This window comes from Mangifera indica, chromosome 8, assembly GCF_011075055.1.
Source record: "Mangifera indica cultivar Alphonso chromosome 8, CATAS_Mindica_2.1, whole genome shotgun sequence".
Lineage (NCBI taxonomy): Eukaryota > Viridiplantae > Streptophyta > Magnoliopsida > Sapindales > Anacardiaceae > Mangifera > Mangifera indica.
Genome location: NC_058144.1, coordinates 15,403,000 through 15,423,357, shown reverse-complemented (window position 1 = coordinate 15,423,357; position 20,358 = coordinate 15,403,000). Strand labels below are relative to the sequence as shown.

At 35.1% G+C, this 20,358-nt stretch overlaps 2 protein-coding genes and 1 long non-coding RNA gene across 3 annotated transcripts; 1 reads left to right on the top strand and 2 right to left on the bottom strand.

Moving 5' to 3' along the window:
* Nucleotides 1-4,216: 4,216 nt before the first annotated feature.
* LOC123222800 (photosystem II reaction center W protein, chloroplastic-like) lies at nt 4,217-5,155 on the bottom strand. The gene is made up of 2 exons (XM_044645765.1): nt 4,922-5,155; nt 4,217-4,657 (listed from the first exon to the last, which is right to left on the bottom strand). The coding sequence occupies exons 1-2, from the start codon at nt 5,016-5,018 to the stop codon at nt 4,356-4,358; spliced, it is 399 nt and encodes a 132-aa protein (XP_044501700.1). The 5' UTR covers nt 5,019-5,155; the 3' UTR covers nt 4,217-4,355.
* A 656-nt stretch (nt 5,156-5,811) lies between these two features.
* Nucleotides 5,812-12,762, bottom strand: LOC123224009 (probable galacturonosyltransferase 6). Its single transcript, XM_044647491.1, has 5 exons — nt 12,571-12,762; nt 8,446-8,678; nt 7,807-8,235; nt 6,315-6,467; nt 5,812-6,112 (listed from the first exon to the last, which is right to left on the bottom strand). The coding sequence occupies exons 1-5, from the start codon at nt 12,760-12,762 to the stop codon at nt 5,812-5,814; spliced, it is 1,308 nt and encodes a 435-aa protein (XP_044503426.1).
* Nucleotides 12,763-13,529: 767 nt separating this feature from the next.
* LOC123223177 lies at nt 13,530-15,203 on the top strand. The gene is made up of 2 exons (XR_006503760.1): nt 13,530-13,601; nt 14,989-15,203. It is a non-coding gene; the product is annotated as an uncharacterized LOC123223177 (long non-coding RNA).
* Nucleotides 15,204-20,358: the final 5,155 nt, after the last annotated feature.

Sequence of the window (20,358 nt, the reverse complement as noted above, 5' to 3'; positions counted from 1 at the left end):
TGCTTTAGTTGAATGACACTATACATACCCATGTATAATGAGTACACGTTTGTGTATTGTGTTCAACAGTGAAAATAAAAAGAGCATTTAACTTAATTTACTTTATTTTTTTCACACACCTTAGTCGTATACCAGAAAGGGAAGAGAGAGTTAAGTGTCTTGGGTTTTAGAAAAGCCTTAGCCATATGAAGTTTAGCATTTGTCAGAAGACAAGTATAGTGCCCTGGTTGATTAGATTTTAATGTATTTATTGGTTTGACCGATCTACGTTGATGAATATCATAATAATGTTAGGCTTGATGTTTCTAATAATGATTATGTTAGTGATATACCATATTTTTGCTGGAAATTATTGAGTTGATTATTTAATAAAAGGATAATGAAGGAAACTAAGGAAACACTTATGATTTGGTCATGATATGATGTTTTGCATATGTGTATGTGTTTAGGATTCAAAGAAAATTTATTTAGGATGGGTAAAGTAATGTTCGAAATGTGTATGATTAACTAGTTAATGGTAATATAGAGATATAGTAATATGGAAAAGATAAAATGGGTTCAAATACCAATAGAACTAGAAGCACCTCTTATTTCAAATAAAGGAGGACAAGTTATTCACATTTGATTTGGTGGTCAGAGGGAAACTACAAGCTAAGCAGTGGTAATTCTAAAGGTTTTCCTATGGAAAAATAAAGATGTCTCCTATGTTACCTATAATATGGAAAAGTATCAACATAATTTCATAAAGCTATTCAGTTTGAGTGCCCTAACTTTGAGTGTGGTTTAAACAGTTGATTTACATAATTGGAAGTAACCAATTACATTTATGATGAAATCTGGGAATCAATCACTGATCCAATTTAAGTAACTTTACAACATAGACCTCAACAGAAAATGAAGAGTAACGACAACAAGTGATTGAGTTCAGTAGTTCCTTGTATAAAATTACTAACTCTAGAGATATAGTAATATGGAAAAGATAAAATTGTTTCAAACACCAACAAAACTAGCACCCTTTGTTTCAAAGAAATGAGGATAGGTTATTCACATTTGATTTGATGGTTAGAGGCAAATTACAAGTTAAGCAATGGTAATTCTAAAGATTTTCCTTGGTAAAAATAGAGATGTCTCTTATGCTACCAATAATATGTAAAAATATTGACATAATTTCATAAAGTCAATCACCAACAAATTTTGATTTTTATATAACCACTCATGTGGTACTTCATTATATGAGATATATATATATATATATATATAAAAGATTTGTCCATATAGATATCATCATCTAAATCCATAAAGTCCTATGCTTTAGAATAAGCTTGTATAGCTTGGGAAGGGGTTTTGATTGATCAAAAAGACAAATCTACTTCAACCAATATGCCCTTAGGCATGCCACACATAACATAGAAATCACACTAGGAAAGGGTGGATAATTAGCTAGAGTAATAGGTATTGTAATGAAATTGTTTGCAAAAGAGGGGAAATTGGACACATTAAAATTACCTTCTAGGGAAGTCCGTTTGATATTCAAAAACTACTTAGAAACAATTGGACATGTAGGGAATGTTGGGATGAACCAGAAAAGTTTGGGTAAAGCTAGATTGAAATGTTGGTAGGTAAGCATCTGTTAGGAACTCAACTCTTATTCAACCAAAACACAAAATTAAAATACAAAAAACATAATAAACTAAAACTATTTCATTAACCAAAACATTACAATGATAAACTGAACAATTCAAGGAGTTTGGGGTCTCCTATTTTTCGGTCGTTCGAGGCGTCGGAGACCTCCCACAATCAGCCAAAGATGGCTACTCTCAAACAAAACCCTAATATATTTTCTTCCCTTTCTCTTTTGAAACCCAAAACATATATTTATAATATAAATTTACCGTTGGATTGAGGACAAGTATCCCAATCCTAACATTCCCCTCCCCTTCAAAACCATCTTGTCCTCAAGATGGTAATTTATAAAATGACTTTTTTTTTAATTTTCCTTTTCTGATTTTTTTAATTTATTTATTATTATTATTACTATTATTTTTTAATCTACCTACCCCTCTCTCTCTACTACTTTTTTTTATTTTTTTATTTTTTTTCCAATCGGCACCATATCTTTTCTTTTTCTCTTCCTAAGAAAGCTTCTGCCTTCTCTTTTTGTTGCGTTTTCTCTTCCTAAGAAAGCTTATGCCTTCTCTTTTTGCTTTCCCAGTAAGCCACAGCCACAGTTCTCTTTCTCCTTTTCCAACAAATCAACCACCACTACCCTCCACCTTTTTTTTTTTCTCTCTCCTTTCTCTTTCCTTCTCTTCGTCTTTTTCTCTTTTTCTTTCTTCTCTGAGTTTTCTCCTTTCTTCCTTTTGTAATTTTTTTTCAAACTTTTGGTAACATTCCGTTTTCATCTCCTTCTTCTGTTTTCGTTTTCTTCTTCTATTCTTTTTCTTCTCGGCACTTTTCCAGCATATAGCCACCGACTCATTTCTCCCTGTGATGATTCTTCTTCAAGTCAACCTCATCTGTGAACATTTTTCGGTGACTTTTTACTTTTTCGACCATTATCTGTCTTCCTCACTGGATTTAATGCTCTGATACCATTTTGTTAGGAACCCAACTCTTATTCAACCAAAACACAAAATTAAAACACAAAAAACATAATAAACTAAAATTATTTCATTAACCAAAACATTACAATGATAAACTAAATAATTCGAAGAGTTCGGGACCTCCTATTTTTCGACCTTTTGAGACACTGGAGACCTCCCACTATCAGCCAAGGATGGCTACCCTCAAACAAAACCCTAATATATTTTCTTCCTTTTCTCTTTTGAAACACAAAACATATATTTATAATAGAAATTGACCATTGAATTGAGGACAAGTGTCCCAATCCTAACAGCATCCTATAGTAAGAGGAGTAGTTTTGAATAGAGATGACAATTTCAACCTAAATTTAAGGTCCCTAACTTTCTCCAACCCTAACAGGGAAGGGGACATGGAAAAGGATGAAAAATATCCCTCAATCGAGGATGAGGATACATATGTCCCTTCCCCGCCCCTTTCTCCATTGTCGTCCCTATCCCGACCCCTTTATATTAATATATTTGCTTAAAATACTAACATATCCTTAAAGTTTTAGATTATTTATGTTTTGAATTCATTTATATTTTTATTGTTCATATTAAGGTGTTAATATATGATATTTGTGATATTTGAAATAGTTGATTGATTTTAATTTTAGTTAATTTTATTATTTAATATATTTATGTTGTGTTTGGAAAGTACGAGAGGAGAATTTTTTCTTGCGGGGATAAGGACGGGGACAAGATTTTTCTTCGTTGGGTGGGGACGAGAAATCGTTTTCATCACCATAACAAGGATGGACTAGGACGAGAATTGATATCCCTTATAGGGATAGAGATGGGAATTGAAATCCCTTCCCTTCCCCTCCCCGTTGCTATCCCTAGTTATGAACCCTATAGACCACCCATATAGGGGTGGTAAAGGAAGGACTCTAATTGGTAGAAAAAGACCTGCAACCTCTTGGGGTTATCTTGCACTTGGAAGAAGAAGTAGAAAAAAGAATAAATATATACATAATTTGATTCTTCACCACAGTAGTAAATAAGAAAGAAAATTGAAGCCCGGAAATCTTCTACTCATTTCTAAATTTCTGTTGCTAAATTTGATGTTTGATTTTTTTTTTTTTTTTTTTGTGTTGGATGTTTGGTGTCATTTTGGAACAAATTCACTGACTCTAATGTATGGATATGGATCACTATGAAGAAAATGGTGAAAGTGAAAGGAAAGGAGAAGAAGAGGGTGTTTATGAAAAATTAATATCTAAAAGGATTTTTTTCAATTTTTGTTAATTTGAGGAGATATGGTAATTTTGAAATAGTTAAGTAGATGGAAACAATATAGTAATTTAACTTTTCAACACTATGTAAGGTTTTTTTCTGAATTTGATTTTTAGTGAAAAAATGTGATTTATGTCATCAAATAAGAAAAAAATATTTTTGGACCAATCCTTGGCCGGAAAATGTAATTTACTCTATTTTGTGATTTTATATATATACACACACACACACCTGTGTCAAAGAAAAGATGCTTCATTATAATTATGCTTGCTTTCGTGAATGGTTAGGGTGTGAACAATTGAGAAGCGTAATTATTTTGCTTCTGATCAACAATCTCTACTTCCTTCCATGGACAATCATTGAAGCAAAACGAAGAAATGACATTAAAAAGAGTGGAGAAACAATACACAAAAAAGCCACAGGAAAAAGTAGTTATTTACTACCACACAGCCAAACTCTTCACATTTTCTCTACAATGGGTTTTGGTTTGGCTTGGATTTAAAGAGACAATCCAGACTCTTCATCTTCATCAAGAGTGGTAGTGTAAGTGAAGTAGAGAGCCCAAATAAGACCAAACACACCCAAAAGGATCCACCCAAGAAGATTATTGCTCAAACCAAATGGAAGACCTGTTCCTTCAGTGCTCATTCTCTCATCCACCAGAGCCATTGCTGGCTTTGACATGGTGGCTGCGCAGGCAGCTGCCAACACCGATGCGCCCATTCCCAACATTGACTTATCTTCTTGCTTTCCCTCCATGGAACATCTCAATTTCCCCTTCATCACCATCCTTGGCAACCCTGCATAGATATGCAGCATGGCAAAATTCAGGCTAAACCCTTAAACTCAAGTCCCTTATCAAATTTACTATAAAATGCTTGATTACGCCTACAAATTTGAGGATGAAATTCTCACCAATTATTTATTGTGAATCTTATTAACCAAATACCACTAATGGGTTTCAATAATGAACAAAATTTAAATAACTTTTTACATAGAGAGCGAAATCAAGAAGAAAGCATCTTCATTTCAGCATTAAGTTTAGAAGAAACTAAGTATCGTACCAAGAACAGGTGATGCAGAAGGTCTAGTGGGAGGCTTGTGAACAAGGGTGGTCCGGGTGAAGGATGAAGTTGTAGCACTAGCAGAAATGATGGTCATTGTTTTCTTCAGAATGGAATGAGAAACGAGCAGAGAAGATGTTGAAGTTTGAGCAAATTTTTTCTATGTAATTTGGAAGAGTATCTACAGATTAATATTTTTGATTCCAAAGTTGCCACCACACAACGTGGAAGGATAGGTAACCCCTCGTTTGATATCTTCTATCCACACAAGTCCTACCACTTACCTCCACGTGTCTCTCATTTCATCCTCTCCCATCGGGTAAATTTTTGTTTTGGGCAAGCGAATCACAGGCACCTTGGACCCGCCTCTTTTCCTTCTCTCCAGATCAAAATATAAAAAGGCTAAGGGATTTTCTTATTGATTTTTTTTTTATTTATGAAAATTTGAAATTCCTTGTGCAACCTATTATCTTCTTTCTCTTATGCAAGAAGCATCTTCAATGAAAAGGCTAACAATTAATTAGATCTAGCTAAACCAAAAGCTGCAGGGATCAGAGGGCAAGCAATCAACAATGCAAATGATGTAAAAATTAATAAAATGACTGTCCTTTCCAAGTATTTCATTCTAATTAAATAATGTGAAATGAGGGTTATGTACAGTAGTATAACATCCCCTAGATCCTTGATACAACACTTTCAGTTATTGCTGTTGATCGCAATACTCAGCGCCTAGAAGATTACTTCCGGAAAAATTTTGGAAAAAATTGGGTTGAAATTTACATGAGATCATTAGAGAATAAAGTAACCAAGCTGCAATCCCAGGAAGAGGTAACCAGTATAAAGTGGTTTGGGTCAATTAGTTGTACCATATTTTTTGTTGAAATACTGAATTAGTCATGAATGTTGCAGCGTTGCAAGAATGGAAGGTCATAGTTGACATGTTTGCTCCAGTAGCCTTTATATTCCGAAATTCCAATATCTAACCACGGTTTCATGATGCCATCATAGTGAATCACTGCAGCTCGCTCAATGACTCGTCTTGTGATGCCTGACTCATAACCTAGCCCAGGCAAATGCCATCTCCTGTCTAAACCCACTGTCTGGTTATAGAAAGTCATCCAACCTAAAGGTAAGCTCTCAGCCTTCCACAATAGCCTCTTATATCCCAACACACCACCGTGAACAACGCATCTATAAAATATTCATTGCATCCGAGATTATTACAAGCATGTAAATGAATATTTGCGGACTTCGACTTCAAAGTGTAGTAGTGTCGATAATATATTTTTTAAAGCTAATAAATGCTAAATCAGAATATGCTGTCTTAGAGATAAGGGAGATAAATGAATCTTCTAACAACTTCAGATGAAAGAAGATATATTCCCATACCAACCTCAAATACGTATGATACACAGAAGTTAGATTCTGTTTCCTCCACTGCTGAAGATCAAACAAATTCATCCCAAATGCCCCTGTGCAAGCATTGACATCAAATCTCATTGCCACCAACGGATCTGAGAATTTTATATACATATCCATCCGGTTCCTGCAAAAAGTCAAGTAATAATAATAATCCTCCCGTATGTAGTACTGAAACGGAAACAGAAACGTAGAAACATATTTTTTAAAAAATATAGAAAATGGAAACGTGAAAAAACTTATAAATATGAAAAATATAATTTTTTTTTTATAAATACCAAATTTTTTATAACAAAAACATATAAACTTATATAATGTAAAAATAAATAATAAAAAAAATAAAGAAAAAAATACTATAAAATATAATCATAAAACCTATTGTAAATTATTCTTGAGCAAACACATGTAGATATTTAAAAAAAAAACAATAATACACACCAATCTATATAATGTGTCAAGTAGGAGATAAGTAACACATTGAAGAGTGGAGAGAAGATGAATTTAATATGAGATTTAAAGACATTTCTAGTTTGAAAATACAAAAAATATGTATTCAATTGATTTCATTATTTTTCTTTTAAAAGAAACGCTTTTCAAAATTTTCAAAAATTTCAAAATGACCTGAAACATTCCCTACAAGTTTCAGAGAGTTTTGGAAACAGAAACATTTTCGAAACGTGAAAACGCACCCCACTGTGAGTTTCCATGCTACTTTGATCCTCCCTGCATCTAATACAAGATTTGAAATAGAGGAGTGAAAAACGCAAATGTAGGTAAAATAACTCACCAAAAAGAAGGTGCAATTACAGAATCATGATCAGAAATACCTCAAGAAATTAAAATTGATATCTGAGACCACGAATTCACAAATTAACATTGTATGTTGAATAATGCACTTGGTAGACTTTTACAGTGTTAATCCACTAAAAATATGCATATTGGCATAGGCATAAATTCGATCATATGAATGAGCTGATAAGCACTTCTTCAGCTGTATTTAGAGGAGGAAGAAACCATGAGAGATATCCGAAATATCCATTTAAAAATAGTTCGATAGTAACCATTATTACATTCAAGCCATGTGGCATGAAAAAAAATAAATCTAAATATCTAATCCACCAGATCCTAATCTTTCTATTGATAACAACATGGTCAAATTTGATATTCAGATGACCCAATTCTACCTCAACACTTGAATAAGATTGTATATAAATTGACCCCGTAAATCCTACCAGATGATTACATTCAGAGTACTTCACTTTGGGTTTAAGAGAAATAAGCGGAGGTGCATCTTCTACATTTCAGCACAAAATTAACAAATAAAAACAATCATTCCTCTTATGTTTAAAATAAAACAATATTAAGACCAATCTTCTAATAATTTTTCAAATTACCTGTGAGGCCAGGTTAATTACAGAGCTTAAGATAAGTAAGAATTACCATAAATAATGGGGGTAAGAAGAATTCAACCAAAAACAGTAAGAAATGCAGCACCCGAAAAAGCAAAACTGGTCCCAGGAAAAGCAGAGGCATTTACCATCGCCGAAGAAACTGTGGAGTTAATAACCACAGCACAAGCCAAAATATTGTCAGAGAAGACAGCGTAATGACATAGATTTGCATCGTGCAACCTTTTTTGGTTAGGGAACAACCTCTCTTTGGGTTGCAGGGAAAAGTATTCAGCTGTCAGCTGCATAGACAGGCAGTGAAGGCCTTTTGAAGTAGTTCTAGCAGCAAGCTGAAGAAGATATGAAGCCTGATTCTTCTGCGACCGGACATTTTCTTCAGCGTTGTATGACATAGCACAGAGCTTAGTAGCCATAGCGGGGCAGTCAGGAACAACACAACTGGCTTTGTACACGGTAGCCTCCATTCTTTTCATTTTATGCAAAGCACTGCAAATTCAATGGTCCTCAGATCCCAATTTTTTTAATTGCTGATTACTCCAAAGAATTTGGTATAATTTTTACTTACTGCAATTTTTAAAGTGCCACACAACAATCTCTTATTGAATCAGAACAAAAGAATTCTGTTCAATTTCTTTACCAAAAATCCACCATATCCATGGGTTAATCTAAATAAAAAGGGGATTAGCAATTTTTTACCGCTTGGACAAATCAGAATCCTTACTGGTATCACCCACTGCTTGCTCCAACTCTTTAATTCGAACTCTTAACTCTTTTACAAGATGAGAATTACTGCTTGATGGTGCAAAATTCAAGTATACTTTAGCTCTAATCACTTGATCTCTGATCTCCCTCATCTTCGCATCAGTCACGCCCAACAATGGACGGTGTACCTTTTCATCATGTTGAGCTACTTTTATATTGGTTTGCTTCTGCGACCAGGAACAAATTGAAAAACATATGCAAATTGCAAAAGTGAAATAATAAGCATACTACTGAACATAAAATATAAATGGCTGCACAATCTTGTATCCCTCAGATGTATATGTTAGATACCTGAAGAAAACAAAGCAGCAGACCCTTCCTCAACTCAAATGGTTTACCAACGACAACAACAGATTAACAAGCTCAAGATCCACAAGGAATGAGCACTACTGCAGGAACTCAAGAACTCAAGACAATATAAGAAGATGCAGTATAGATAAAGGAGACAGACTCAAAGTGTAGACTAATATTCTCAAATGTGTAAAAGAACGTTGTATGTTCAATACGATAATATAAAAATTTCTGATTATATTCCCAAGTATGTGTATGAACATTGTTTGCTTAATACAATAAAATAACGTTTTCTAATAATTCTCTAGAAATCCAAATTACAAAAAGAAGAAATGCAAACGTCAAAATGAGAGTAGCCTGCAGAGCACTCAGGAGGTCTGCTCTCTCCTCAATTTTCCTCCTTTATTCTGATTTTCTGATCCCCTTCCCTTTTCTTCATTTCTTTTTTATATCACCTTTAACCGTTTTTGTAGCTGTTGTCTATGATACTACTATTCTCTGTTGATTTTGAAGGCCTTGGAGCCTGCTACAATGCACCTGTCCCCATTTGCTGTTAACTTTTGATTTCCTTTCTTTAGAGTATATTTTCCTGAGTGATATGTATAATTAGTCCTAACATTTCCCCTCCCATCTAGAGGCACCTTGTCCTGAAGGTGGAATTGCGAAAAGAGGTTCCTAAAGGTAGTGAATAATTCCCAGGAATTTTGCAGTCAAGGAGGCCTTCCCACTTTACCAGAATTTCCAATTCCCCACATTGAGAGTGTCGGTGCAATAATATTTTTTATGGCAGCACCTGTAACTCTCCATTGTCAGTCATGCATTCAAGAAGAGGTTGGCAGGTGACTGTTGGGCCAACTCTTTTCTTCAATTGTACAACATGAAGTACTGAATGAATCTTCATAGTAGGAGGTAAGTTTCAACGATAAGCTACCGATCCAATTTTCTATAGCATCTTGAAGGGACTATAGTATCTCGAGCTGAGTTTTTCATTTGCTCGGCTCATCAATATCTAAACAATATGACTGGATTTTTAAGAATATAAAATCACCCATTGAATATTGGACTTCTCTTTTGCTTCTGTCAGCCTATTTTTTTCATTCTTTCTTAAACTTTCCTCAAGTTATCTTTGAGTTCATCAAGCCTCGCATTCCTTTCCTCAATCATTTTGTTAACTTCTTCTATCTTTGACACCTTTTCGGCCCATCTTAGTAACACTAGTGGGTCTTTGCCATACAACGCTTTAAAGGGTGTCATGTCGGTGAATGCGTTCGAGGATGTATTGAACCAATATTCAGCCCATGAGAGCCATTTTGGCTACTGCTTAGGCTGGCGAAACCAAAAGCACCATAGGTAGGGTTCCAAACTCTGGTTTACTATTTTCATCTACCCATCGGATTGAGAGTGATACATCGAACTAAACTTGAGTGTGGTACCTGCGACTTTAAAAATCTCTGCCCAAAATTGACTCAAAAAAGTCGATCATGATCAGAAACAATTGACCATGGAAAACCATGCAATTTTTTCTACTTCTTGTATGAATTTCCTGGCAACTTCTATAGTTGTGAAAGGGTGTTTTAATGCCAAAAGTGCTCATATTTCATCATTCTATCAACTGCCACTAAAATGGTATCTGCACATGGTATTTTTGGAAAGCTTTTGATGAAATCAATTGAGATATCATCCCACACTTTGGTAGGGATGGGCAGTGGCTGCAATAGTCTAGTTAGAGATATCGCTTCATATTTCATCGGCTAACAGGTTTTGCATTCTTATACAAATTTTCTCACAGTAGCTTTCATCCCCTCCTAATATAGCACGATGGATATTCGCTTATAGGTTCAAAAAAAACCATATGGTGATGAATGGAATTCAGTTAGAAAAATAAGAATAAAGGAAGAAGTTTTCAAGAGAACTAACCGGCCTTGATAAAGTAATCGTTCTTTCTACAACCTGTAGCCTTCATGGGAATCTGGATTGGTCAATAGATCCTACACTATCCCCCTGAGTTTCTCATCCTTTGAAATTTCCTTTTCAACCTCTTCTAAACCCATTATTTGGGTCATTGTGATTGCCCAAAATTTTCCTTCAACCTCTGACTTCTGAGAGAGGGTTTCTGCTGCTTTGTTTTCATTTCCCGGCTTGTACAAAATTTCAAAGTTGTACCCATGCATTTTTATTACCCACTTTTGTTGGTCAACTTCGATGACTCATTGATCCGTAAAAAATCAAAGACTCCGCTGGTCTGTTTTTACCTTGAAATGCCTTCCTAATAAAAAATTATGCCATTTTTGGAATGTCATCACAATCACCATCAATTCCCTTTCGTATATGGATTTGCTCTTGTTTTAAATCAAAAGTGTTTTACTGATATAAGCCACTGGTCTCCTATCTTGCATAAGAATGACACCCAATCCCACTCTTGATGCATCAATTTCGATAATGAATTCTTTTAAAAATCAGGCAAAACTAATACAAGGGCTGACGACATCACATTTTTAGTTTCTCGAATGCTTGAGTGGCTTCATTGCTCCAAACAAAGGAATCTTTTTTCAGCAGTCTCATGAGTGGTTCAACGACTTTCCATACCCTTGAACAAACTCTGTTAATATCTTGTCAAACCCAAAAATCCTCTCAATTCTTAGGAGTCCTTCGAAATAAACCAATTCCTTATTGCTTGAATTTTCTGTGGATTTGTTTCAACTCCTTCCGCCGATACTATATACCTGAGGTAGTTTATCTTCCTCTATCCAAAAGTGCACTTTTTGAAATTCAAAACCAATTGGTGGTCCTTCAATAGCTCCAACACTATCCTAAGATCCCTTATATGCTCCCCAAAATCCTTATTATAAATCATAATATTGTCAAAAAAAAACAAGGACAAACCATCTTAAATAAGGTTTATCACCCCTTAGAAGGTTGTTGGTGCATTCGAAAGGCCAAAAGGCATCGCAAGAAATTTGTAATATCCATCATGCATAAAAACAGTTGTTTTCTCTATATCTTCTTCTCTAATTCGAATTTAGTGGTAGCCTGACTTCAAATCCAGCTTACTGAAAATTGTTGTGCCGGCCAATTCATCAAACAATTCATCAATGGCGAGAATTGAGAATTTTTCTAGAATAGTAACCTTGTTGAGAGTGTAATAGTCGACACAAAATCTCCAACCCTCATCCTTCTTCCTCACCGATAACACGAGACTAGAACATAGGCTCACACTTGGCTTAATTACCCCTACTGCAAGAATCTCCTGAACAATTCTCTCTATCTCATTCTTTTAGAAATGAGGGTATCAACATGGTCTAATATTTGGAGGTGGGGCATTTGGCAAAAGTCTAATAACATGGTCTTAGGTCCTTCTCGGTGGTAAGTCAGTGGGTTCACGAAAGAGGTGGTGGTACTCCTCTAATAATTCCTTTAGGCATGGTTCCAAGTGTTATAGATTTAATTCTTTCACTTGAGACAAGCCCTTGTATTCTACCCAATACCCTTCTCCATCCTCCCTCATGGAACTTCTTATGGCCCTCAGGGAAGATTCATCCCTACATAATTAAACATCTCTCTTCAATTCTACACGTTGTCCTTCCCATTCAAACTTCATTATCTGAAGCTTCCAATTGATTTTAATCCCTGACATTTTACTTCGACTTCATCACATCTCCATAATCCTTAGACCCTTCATTCATCTCCCAAAGTAACCACAAACTTTATTGGTGACACAGGCAATTGTAGCTCTACAACTAATTTTTGAGAAATAAAATTGTGGGTTACCCAACTATCAGGAAGAATCACAACCTTCTGTCCTTTAGTGGTCCTTAAAAATTTTATCATCTTTGGTTTACTTAATCCCACTATCGAGCTATTGTTCAAAGACAACTCTAACTCCTTTTCCTCTAATGTCATCTCATCCTCCTCTCTTAAGTTTTCTATCTCTTCTTCCTCTTCCTCTTCAGATGCCACCATGATTCGAAACTATTTGAATCGGCATTAATGTCTTAAGTAAAACTTTTTATCATACCAAAAACATTATCCCTTCTCTAACCTTGATCGAAATTCCTTGTCAGAAAGTCTTCGATAACTGCATTCTTATGGCAGTTGATTAGTTGATGCAACAGAGATAGATGTTCCTTTGATCGAAGAAAACATCTACTGTAAGGGCAACTTTGGAGTTGGACACAAGATTTGGGTTATTTAGGAGCCAACTTGATTGGTCTATGGGGCAGTTTCGTAACTTAGAAAAGGTCGGTTGGTTTGCGTATGTAATACCCTCAGGTATGTTCTATACGTATTTATATCTTTTGGCCCTGCTTTAAGACGTTTCCAAGTTTAAATATACATGTCCAAATATATGTGGATATATATAGATAGATATATATATGAAACAAAACAAAAATGAAAAAGAAAAAGAAAAGAAAGACTACAAAAAAAAGAAAAAAGCTAAACCAAATATATATATAGATATATAAAAGGATAAAAGACAAAAGTTAGGCATTTTCATCTCTTCTCCCATCCTTTCCAAAAGCGTAGCCTTCTCCATGCTTTTTTCTTTGTTTTTTGAAGAAAAAGGAAGGATTTGAAGGAGTTTTAGAAGATAGGTAAGAAAAGAAAAAAAGAGGAAGCACTTTGGAAGCCTTGGTAACCAAAAGATCTTTTTTTTTTCCTTTACCTATGTTTATATATATTACATGCATGTTATATGAATATGTTAGTGTGTTTTGTTGTTGATTTAAGGTGGTTTTGGTGATAAGAGAAGGAAGACAAAGAAGAGGAAGCTAACCTAACAAAGATTGGCTTAAAACAAGGTAAGTGGAATCATTATTGGTATGTTTCATGTTTTATGCTTTTTGTTCCTTGGCTCTATGTTATAAATGATGATTTTGAAGTTGAGAAATGTTGGTTTTCCATTTGGGGTATCTATGTGTGTTACTTTGTTCATGGTAGAGAGTTGGACAATATTTACAGTTTTGCCACTAACTTCGTCCCACATTTTTTGTTGTCTTATCTGATGCCTCATGAGTGCTATTATAACTTGTTGGAAAGCTATTTGAATCCTCCTTTCATCATATATAGCTTGAATGAACTAGAGATAGTTTGGACTATTAAAGTGCATGAACAAAAAGACTGTCTTACCAAATAAATAGTGAATATAATTTTTTGCCACTAATTTCATCTCATGTTTCAACTGCCTTATCTGATGACTCATAAGTGCTATAATAGCTTTTTGAAAAGCACATTGAATTCTCTTTTCAATGATATATAGCTTGTATGAATTAGAGACCATTTCAACTGTTAAATTACATGAACAAAAAGACTGCCTTACCAAATAAACAGTAAATACAGTTTTTTGCCACTGATTTCATCCTACATTTTGACTATCTTATCTGATGAATCATGAGTGTTGTTATGCTTATTAGAAAACTCTTTGAATCCTCGTTTCAATGATATATATTTTTTATGAATTAGAAACCGTTTGGATTATTAGATTGCATAAACAAAAAAATTGCTCTATCAAGTGAACAGTCCAATGAACAATAATTTACAGTTTTGGAAAGAAAGAAAGAAAGAAAGAAAGAAAGAAAAAGGGAGAAAAAGAAAAGGAAGAAAAAGGGAGAAAAAGAAAAGGAAGAAAAGGAAAGAAAGGAGAGAAAAAGAAAAGAAGAAGAAAAGCAAGAAAAAAAATTTGGGGCTCAGGATTCAGGGATCATCCTTAAAGTATGGTCTGGTAGGTTATGGATAGTTTTAGATAGAAGCAAGATTAGTAAGATATAACACACGTATCCATGCTATGAACTATGAGGGGGTACTTTAAGCTACATCACCCGTAGTAAGACATGTCCATAGTAAGACACATTCGTAGTAGGACATAAACCCGTAGTAATGTTCGTTTGCAGTAGAGCATAATTCAAATTCAGAAATAATGTAGTGAGAGAAAGAAAGATAACTCGAGTTTAGAAAAGTGTCAAATCCCTACAGTAAGCTTTCAAAAAGTATCAAATAGACACCAGTTAAGACAAAGTGTGACCCAAATAGTAAAGAATGAACTAGATTATCCCCTCGATTCATTGTAGAGATTATGATGTAAGATGGAGTCCCGAGAGTGAGTTAGAACAGGAAAGGAGATAGTTTACTTAATTCTTTCCCCTTACTAAGTGTTGTTATTTCTCACTTCCTTTTCTTTTATGATTGTAGGTACAAGTGATCAAGGCAGCCAAGAGATAAGGTTAGGTCAGTGAAGATAGATCCGACTGGAGCAGGATATCTCTAGTTTATGTTACATATGTACAGTCATATGTTATTGTTGAATTTTGACTTTTTTGAGATGGTTGTATAGTTGTATATGATTACTTTATACTTTTAAACGCTTTTCGATGAGTTTTTATATATGATATATACATTTTTTGTTCGCTTCTGAATTTCTAATTTTCTCAGAATAATTTTAGAACGCTTTTAGCAATGAGTCATTTTAATATTTGTTTTAAAATAATCACTCTAGATATTAATTCGTAACATTTTTTCTCTAGAAGACAACACTTCTAGGAATGGATGTTACAAGTTGGTATTAGAGCCTGATTTTAGAAACCCAAAAAATGTTTTCTAAAACAAAATGGAGTAGTCCAAGTAAAATAGAAATGGAATACCCTCCAGCCACACTAATCACCTTGCAGCCGATCATTGTAAGTTAAGTTTTCACTTATTCTTGTTGAGTTTTATGGGACTGATATGTTTATTTTCAGGACCTATGAGCCAAAGTAGATCCCTCTCAGAAGAGCCAGGGTGATAGAGTAGCTCCCTAGGTACCCTATGAGGGATTTAGTTCACATGATGTACAAGAGATTTTCAGAAAGATGATGAGAGAGCATAGACGTGCCTCTACACAGGGAAGTGAGATGGCACACACACTGCTGACCCGAGGACATAATAAAATGGAGGTTACTTCAGTATCTATAGTAACCCAAGTGAGGACTCAGCTATATTCTATTTTCAACCTTCTTAGTATACACCAACCTTAAAAATTTGATAGTGCAAAGGGCTCAATAACAACTGAAGAGTGTTTGGAATCAGTAGAGAATGCATTGGCCTTATTTAACATGACCGATCAGAGAAAGTAAGGGGCATGAATATAGTAGAAATTAGTTAGGGAGATGATCAATGTCTCAAAGATGACTTGGTTCGAGTTTAGGTATCGATTTAAGGTAAAGTATAGAGGCACCGATGTTACTTATATTAGGGCCTATGAGTTTATTAATCTAGTACAAGGGACAGATTCAGTAAAGGAATATTTCATGAAGTTTAATCAGTTGTCCTAGTATGCCCTCGAGATAGCTAGTACAAAGATAGGGTGTATGCAGAAGTTCATGTATAGGATAGATTCAGAGATAGCTCGAGATGTTATAACGGGGGTGCAACCACCCAAGACTTATGCAGAGGCCTTCGAATGAGCTTTGAAGGCAGAGGTTTTTGTAAGGAAGAGGTTTGATCAAACCACAGGGTAAAGGTTACACCCCTTGCTGCCATACCAGTTCTTCTGATGAACAGTAGTTTAGCTTCAACACAAAGAGACCTTTCTTTAGACCAAGACAGGAACAGTAAATGATCTCTCTAGTTTAGAGGCATGAAAAAGAACTAGAAGAGTGGAAAGAAACAGAGAGGGCTTGAGATACCAGCTTGCTAGAAATGTAAGAAACGACATAAAGGAAAGTGTTTGATGGGCCAAGCAGTTTATTTCAGATATCGTCAACCCGGATATATCACTCGTTTTTGTATAGCTACCCTAGTGAGAGTAGAGTAGCAACAATCTATAGGAGGGGCCATAACTAGAGTTTATACGATCACCTAGGGCCTAGTAGAGGCTAACCTATTAGTAGTCACAAGTCAGATTCTCTTTCTTGATACTCCTATTTATGTTTCAATTGATTGTAGGGTTACTTATTGTTTTGTAGCCAATAGTTTGTTTGAGAGGTTAAAGTTATAACACATCCGAATAGCCCAAAGGATTATGATCGAGTTACCTGATGGGCGATCATTCATTAGTGAGAGATGCTACTAGCACAAAGTATTGTGATTCAAGGTCGACAATTACTGGTGGACTTGATTGCGTTCGAAATGGTAGATTTTGACATGATTTTAGGGATTAACTTTTTAGGGAGATACAAAGTTAAGATTAATTATAAAAAAAAGAAATTGAAATTTAACTTGGAATCTGGAGATCAATTTGAGTTCGGTAAGGGTTATATATAGAGTTTGATGATCAGTCTATTGAAAGACAGTTAAATGTTGAAAAAATGGTACACGAGATATTCGACTCATGTAGTGAGCAAGATTGATTCAAACCCGACTATTGATGAGACTCTAGTGGTATAGGAGTTTTTAGATATGTTTTCTAGTAAGCTATCAGGATTAGCTCTCGAGTGAGCGGTTGAGTTTAGTATAGAGCTGACACCGAGCATAGTACCTATTTCGAGAGCACTTTACCGAATAGCCCCTATCGAGTTATAAGAACTAAATAAGCAGTTGTAGGAGTTACTAGATCATGCTTTTATCAAATCGAGCCATTCTTCTTGGGGACCTTTCATCCTATTTGTGAAAAAGAAAAACGGGTCCATGAGGATGTGCATTGATTACAGAGAGTTAAATAAAGTCATAATTAAGAACAAGTACCTATTACCCAGGATTAATGACATATTTGATTAGTTAAGGGGATTAGTGGTTTTCTCTAAAATAGATTTGAGATCTGGTTATCACCAGGTGAGAGTAGCAGAGAAGGATATACCCGAGATAGCTTTTCGAATGAGATATGACTGCTTTGAATTTGTAGTGATATCTTTCAGATTGACAAATGCCTCTGCGGTATTTATGGATTTGATGAACAAAGTATTCCATGACTGTCTGGATAAATTTATTATGGTATTCATTGATGATATCTTAGTGTATTCTCACAGTCGAAAGGAGTATGAGCAACACTTGAGGTTTACCCTCCAAAGGTTGAAAGAGAAACAATTGTAAGCCAAATTCTTGAAATATGAATTTTGGGTAGATAGAGTTACCTTTTTAGGGCATGTGATTTCAGTAGAGGGTATATTCATAGATCCTAGTGAGATTGAGGCTATAGTTGAGTGACAGAGACGAAAGACAGTCAAAGAGGTTAGTAGTTTCCTAGGTTTGGTAGGGTATTACCAAAGGTTAGTAAAGGGATTTGCTAGATTAGTCAGACCTCTTACAACTCTCACAAAGAAAGCAATGCCATTTCAGTGGTTCGATGCTTATAAGGCAAACTTCCACGAATTGAAAAAAAGATTAACTATTACTCCTGTTAGCAGTTCCAGATGGGGGAGTTGAGTATGATTTGTCACTAATGCCTTACACAGTGGTTTAAGAACAGTATTGATACAGCGAGGCAAAGTGATAGCATATGCCTCAAGGCAGTTGAAAGAATTTGAAACCCGATACCTTACTCATGATTTGTAGTTAGCAGTGGTGATTTTTGCTTTGAAAATCTAGAGATATTATTTGTATGGGGTAAGATGTAATATTTATACTGACTATAAGAACATCATATATTTCTTTACTCAGAAAAAGTTAAATATGAGACAAAGGCAATGACTCGAGTTAGTAAAAGACTATGACTGTGATATTAAATACCATTTAGACAAGGCTAATATGGTTGTAAAAGCCTTCAATAGAAACATGATGATATCACAACTAACGGTCCAATGAGAAATTTAGAGAAATATAGACCGAGAGCAGATTGAGCTTGTGATTGGAGCCCTCACTAGATTAAAGATTCAATCCACTCTCATATATGAGATTCGAGAGGCTCAAACACAAGATAAGTGGTGTCAACAGAAAATTCAAAAAGTCCAAGAAGGTCTCGAGATTTATTTCTAGGTATCAAATAGAGTTCTCAGATTTAGAGATCGAGTGTGTGTTCTCCAGATAGCCGAACTGAGACAGAGGATTCTTGCAAAGGCTCATAGTTCTCTTTACACTGTCCACCCTAGAGGTGTAAAGATGTATCAGGATTTAAAAAGATATTTTTGGTGGTTGGGCATAAAAAGGGATATAAGTGAGTTTGTTACTAACTGTTTCACATGTTAGCAAATAAAGGTTGAACACCAGAGACCATAAGCAAAATTGGAAAACTGCCTAAACCTAAACAGTGCATTACATCAATAGTCACTAGACACACTTTTCCTTTGTGTCTTAATGCACTTATTACATCTTCATCTAAACTTGAACCAAAGTCAGTCATAGAAGCCTTATAAGATCCTGATTGGAAGCAGGCTATGCAGTTTGAATATGATGCCCTTATATCAAACAACACCTGGACTCTTGTTCCTTAGTCAAATAATATGCATGTAGTTGGCTGCAAGTAGGTCTTTAGAGTTAAACATAATCCAAATGGGACAGTTCAGAGGTATAAGGCTAGGTTAGTTACTAAAGGGTTTCAGAAAACCCCTAGAGTGGACTACTTTGAAACATTTAATTCAGTTGTTAAGTCTGCAACCATTAGAGTTATTTTGAGTGTGGCAGTAAGCTATAACTGGGATATTAGGCAGATCGATGTCAATAATGCCTTTTTAAATGGGGATTTGTCTGAAACAGTCTATATGAACCAACCTGAAGGCTTCTCTAGCAACACTTCAAACACTAAACTTGTTTGCAAACTGAACAAGGCCTTATATGGTCTTAAGCAAGCTCTTAGGGCTTGGTTTGAGAAATTAAAGTCTATTTTGTTAACCTAGGGCTTTGTCCCTTCTATAGCAGATACTAGTCTCTTCATATACAAGTTTGATCAAGTCATTGTTTATGTTTTGGTATATGTTGATGACATCCTATTAACTAGAAATAACACTCCTCTTGTTGAGAAAATTATTTCTTAGTAAAATTGTTAATTTGCTTTGAAAGACCTAGGATCTCTCCATTTCTTCCTTGGGTTTGAAGTTATTAGATCCTCTACTGGTGTACATTTGTGTCAAACTAAATATACCAAGGATATTTTAGTTAAGGCTAATATGCAAGACTACAAACCCTGTATCACTCCCATAGGCACAGATACCAAATTATTTCTTGAAGATAGTGAACCATTTGAACAACCTGCACTTTACAGAAGCCTAATAGGAGCCCTTCAATATTTGACCTTAACTAGACCTGACATTTCCTATTCTGTCAACAAACTTAGTCAGTTTCTTTAGACTCCCACTCACTTGCAATGGAAAGCCTGCAAACGAGTGTTAAGATATATCAAAGGCACTCTAAACTATGGTCTATTTTTTCACACACACTTAAATCTCCAATTAGAGTGCTACTCAAATTCTGATTGGGCTACCAGCCTGCATGATAGGAGATCCACCACAGGTTATTGTCTGTTTCTTGGGACCAATTTGGTTCAATGGTGCTCTAAGAAGCAAAAGGTAGTTGTTTTGTCCTCCACAGAGGCTGAATACAGAACACTTACACATACAGCTACTAAAGTGGCTTGGATTAGGACTTTATTCACAGAACTTGGTCTGAACTTTCTTACTCCACCCATCATTTGGTGTGATAATCATAGTACAAATG

Coding starts and splice junctions, on each gene's coding strand:
- LOC123222800 (XM_044645765.1), bottom strand. CDS start 5,018: ATGACCATCATTTCTGCTAGTGCTACAACTTCATCCTTCACCCGGACC. Junction 4,658..4,921: donor TTCTGCATCACCTGTTCTTG/GTACGATACTTA, acceptor ATATCTATGCAG/GGTTGCCAAGGATGGTGATG.
- LOC123224009 (XM_044647491.1), bottom strand. CDS start 12,762: ATGGTGGCATCTGAAGAGGAAGAGGAAGAAGAGATAGAAAACTTAAGA. Junction 8,236..8,445: donor GATTCTGATTTGTCCAAGCG/GTAAAAAATTGC, acceptor TTGAATTTGCAG/TGCTTTGCATAAAATGAAAA. Junction 6,113..6,314: donor GTGTATCATACGTATTTGAG/GTTGGTATGGGA, acceptor AATATTTTATAG/ATGCGTTGTTCACGGTGGTG.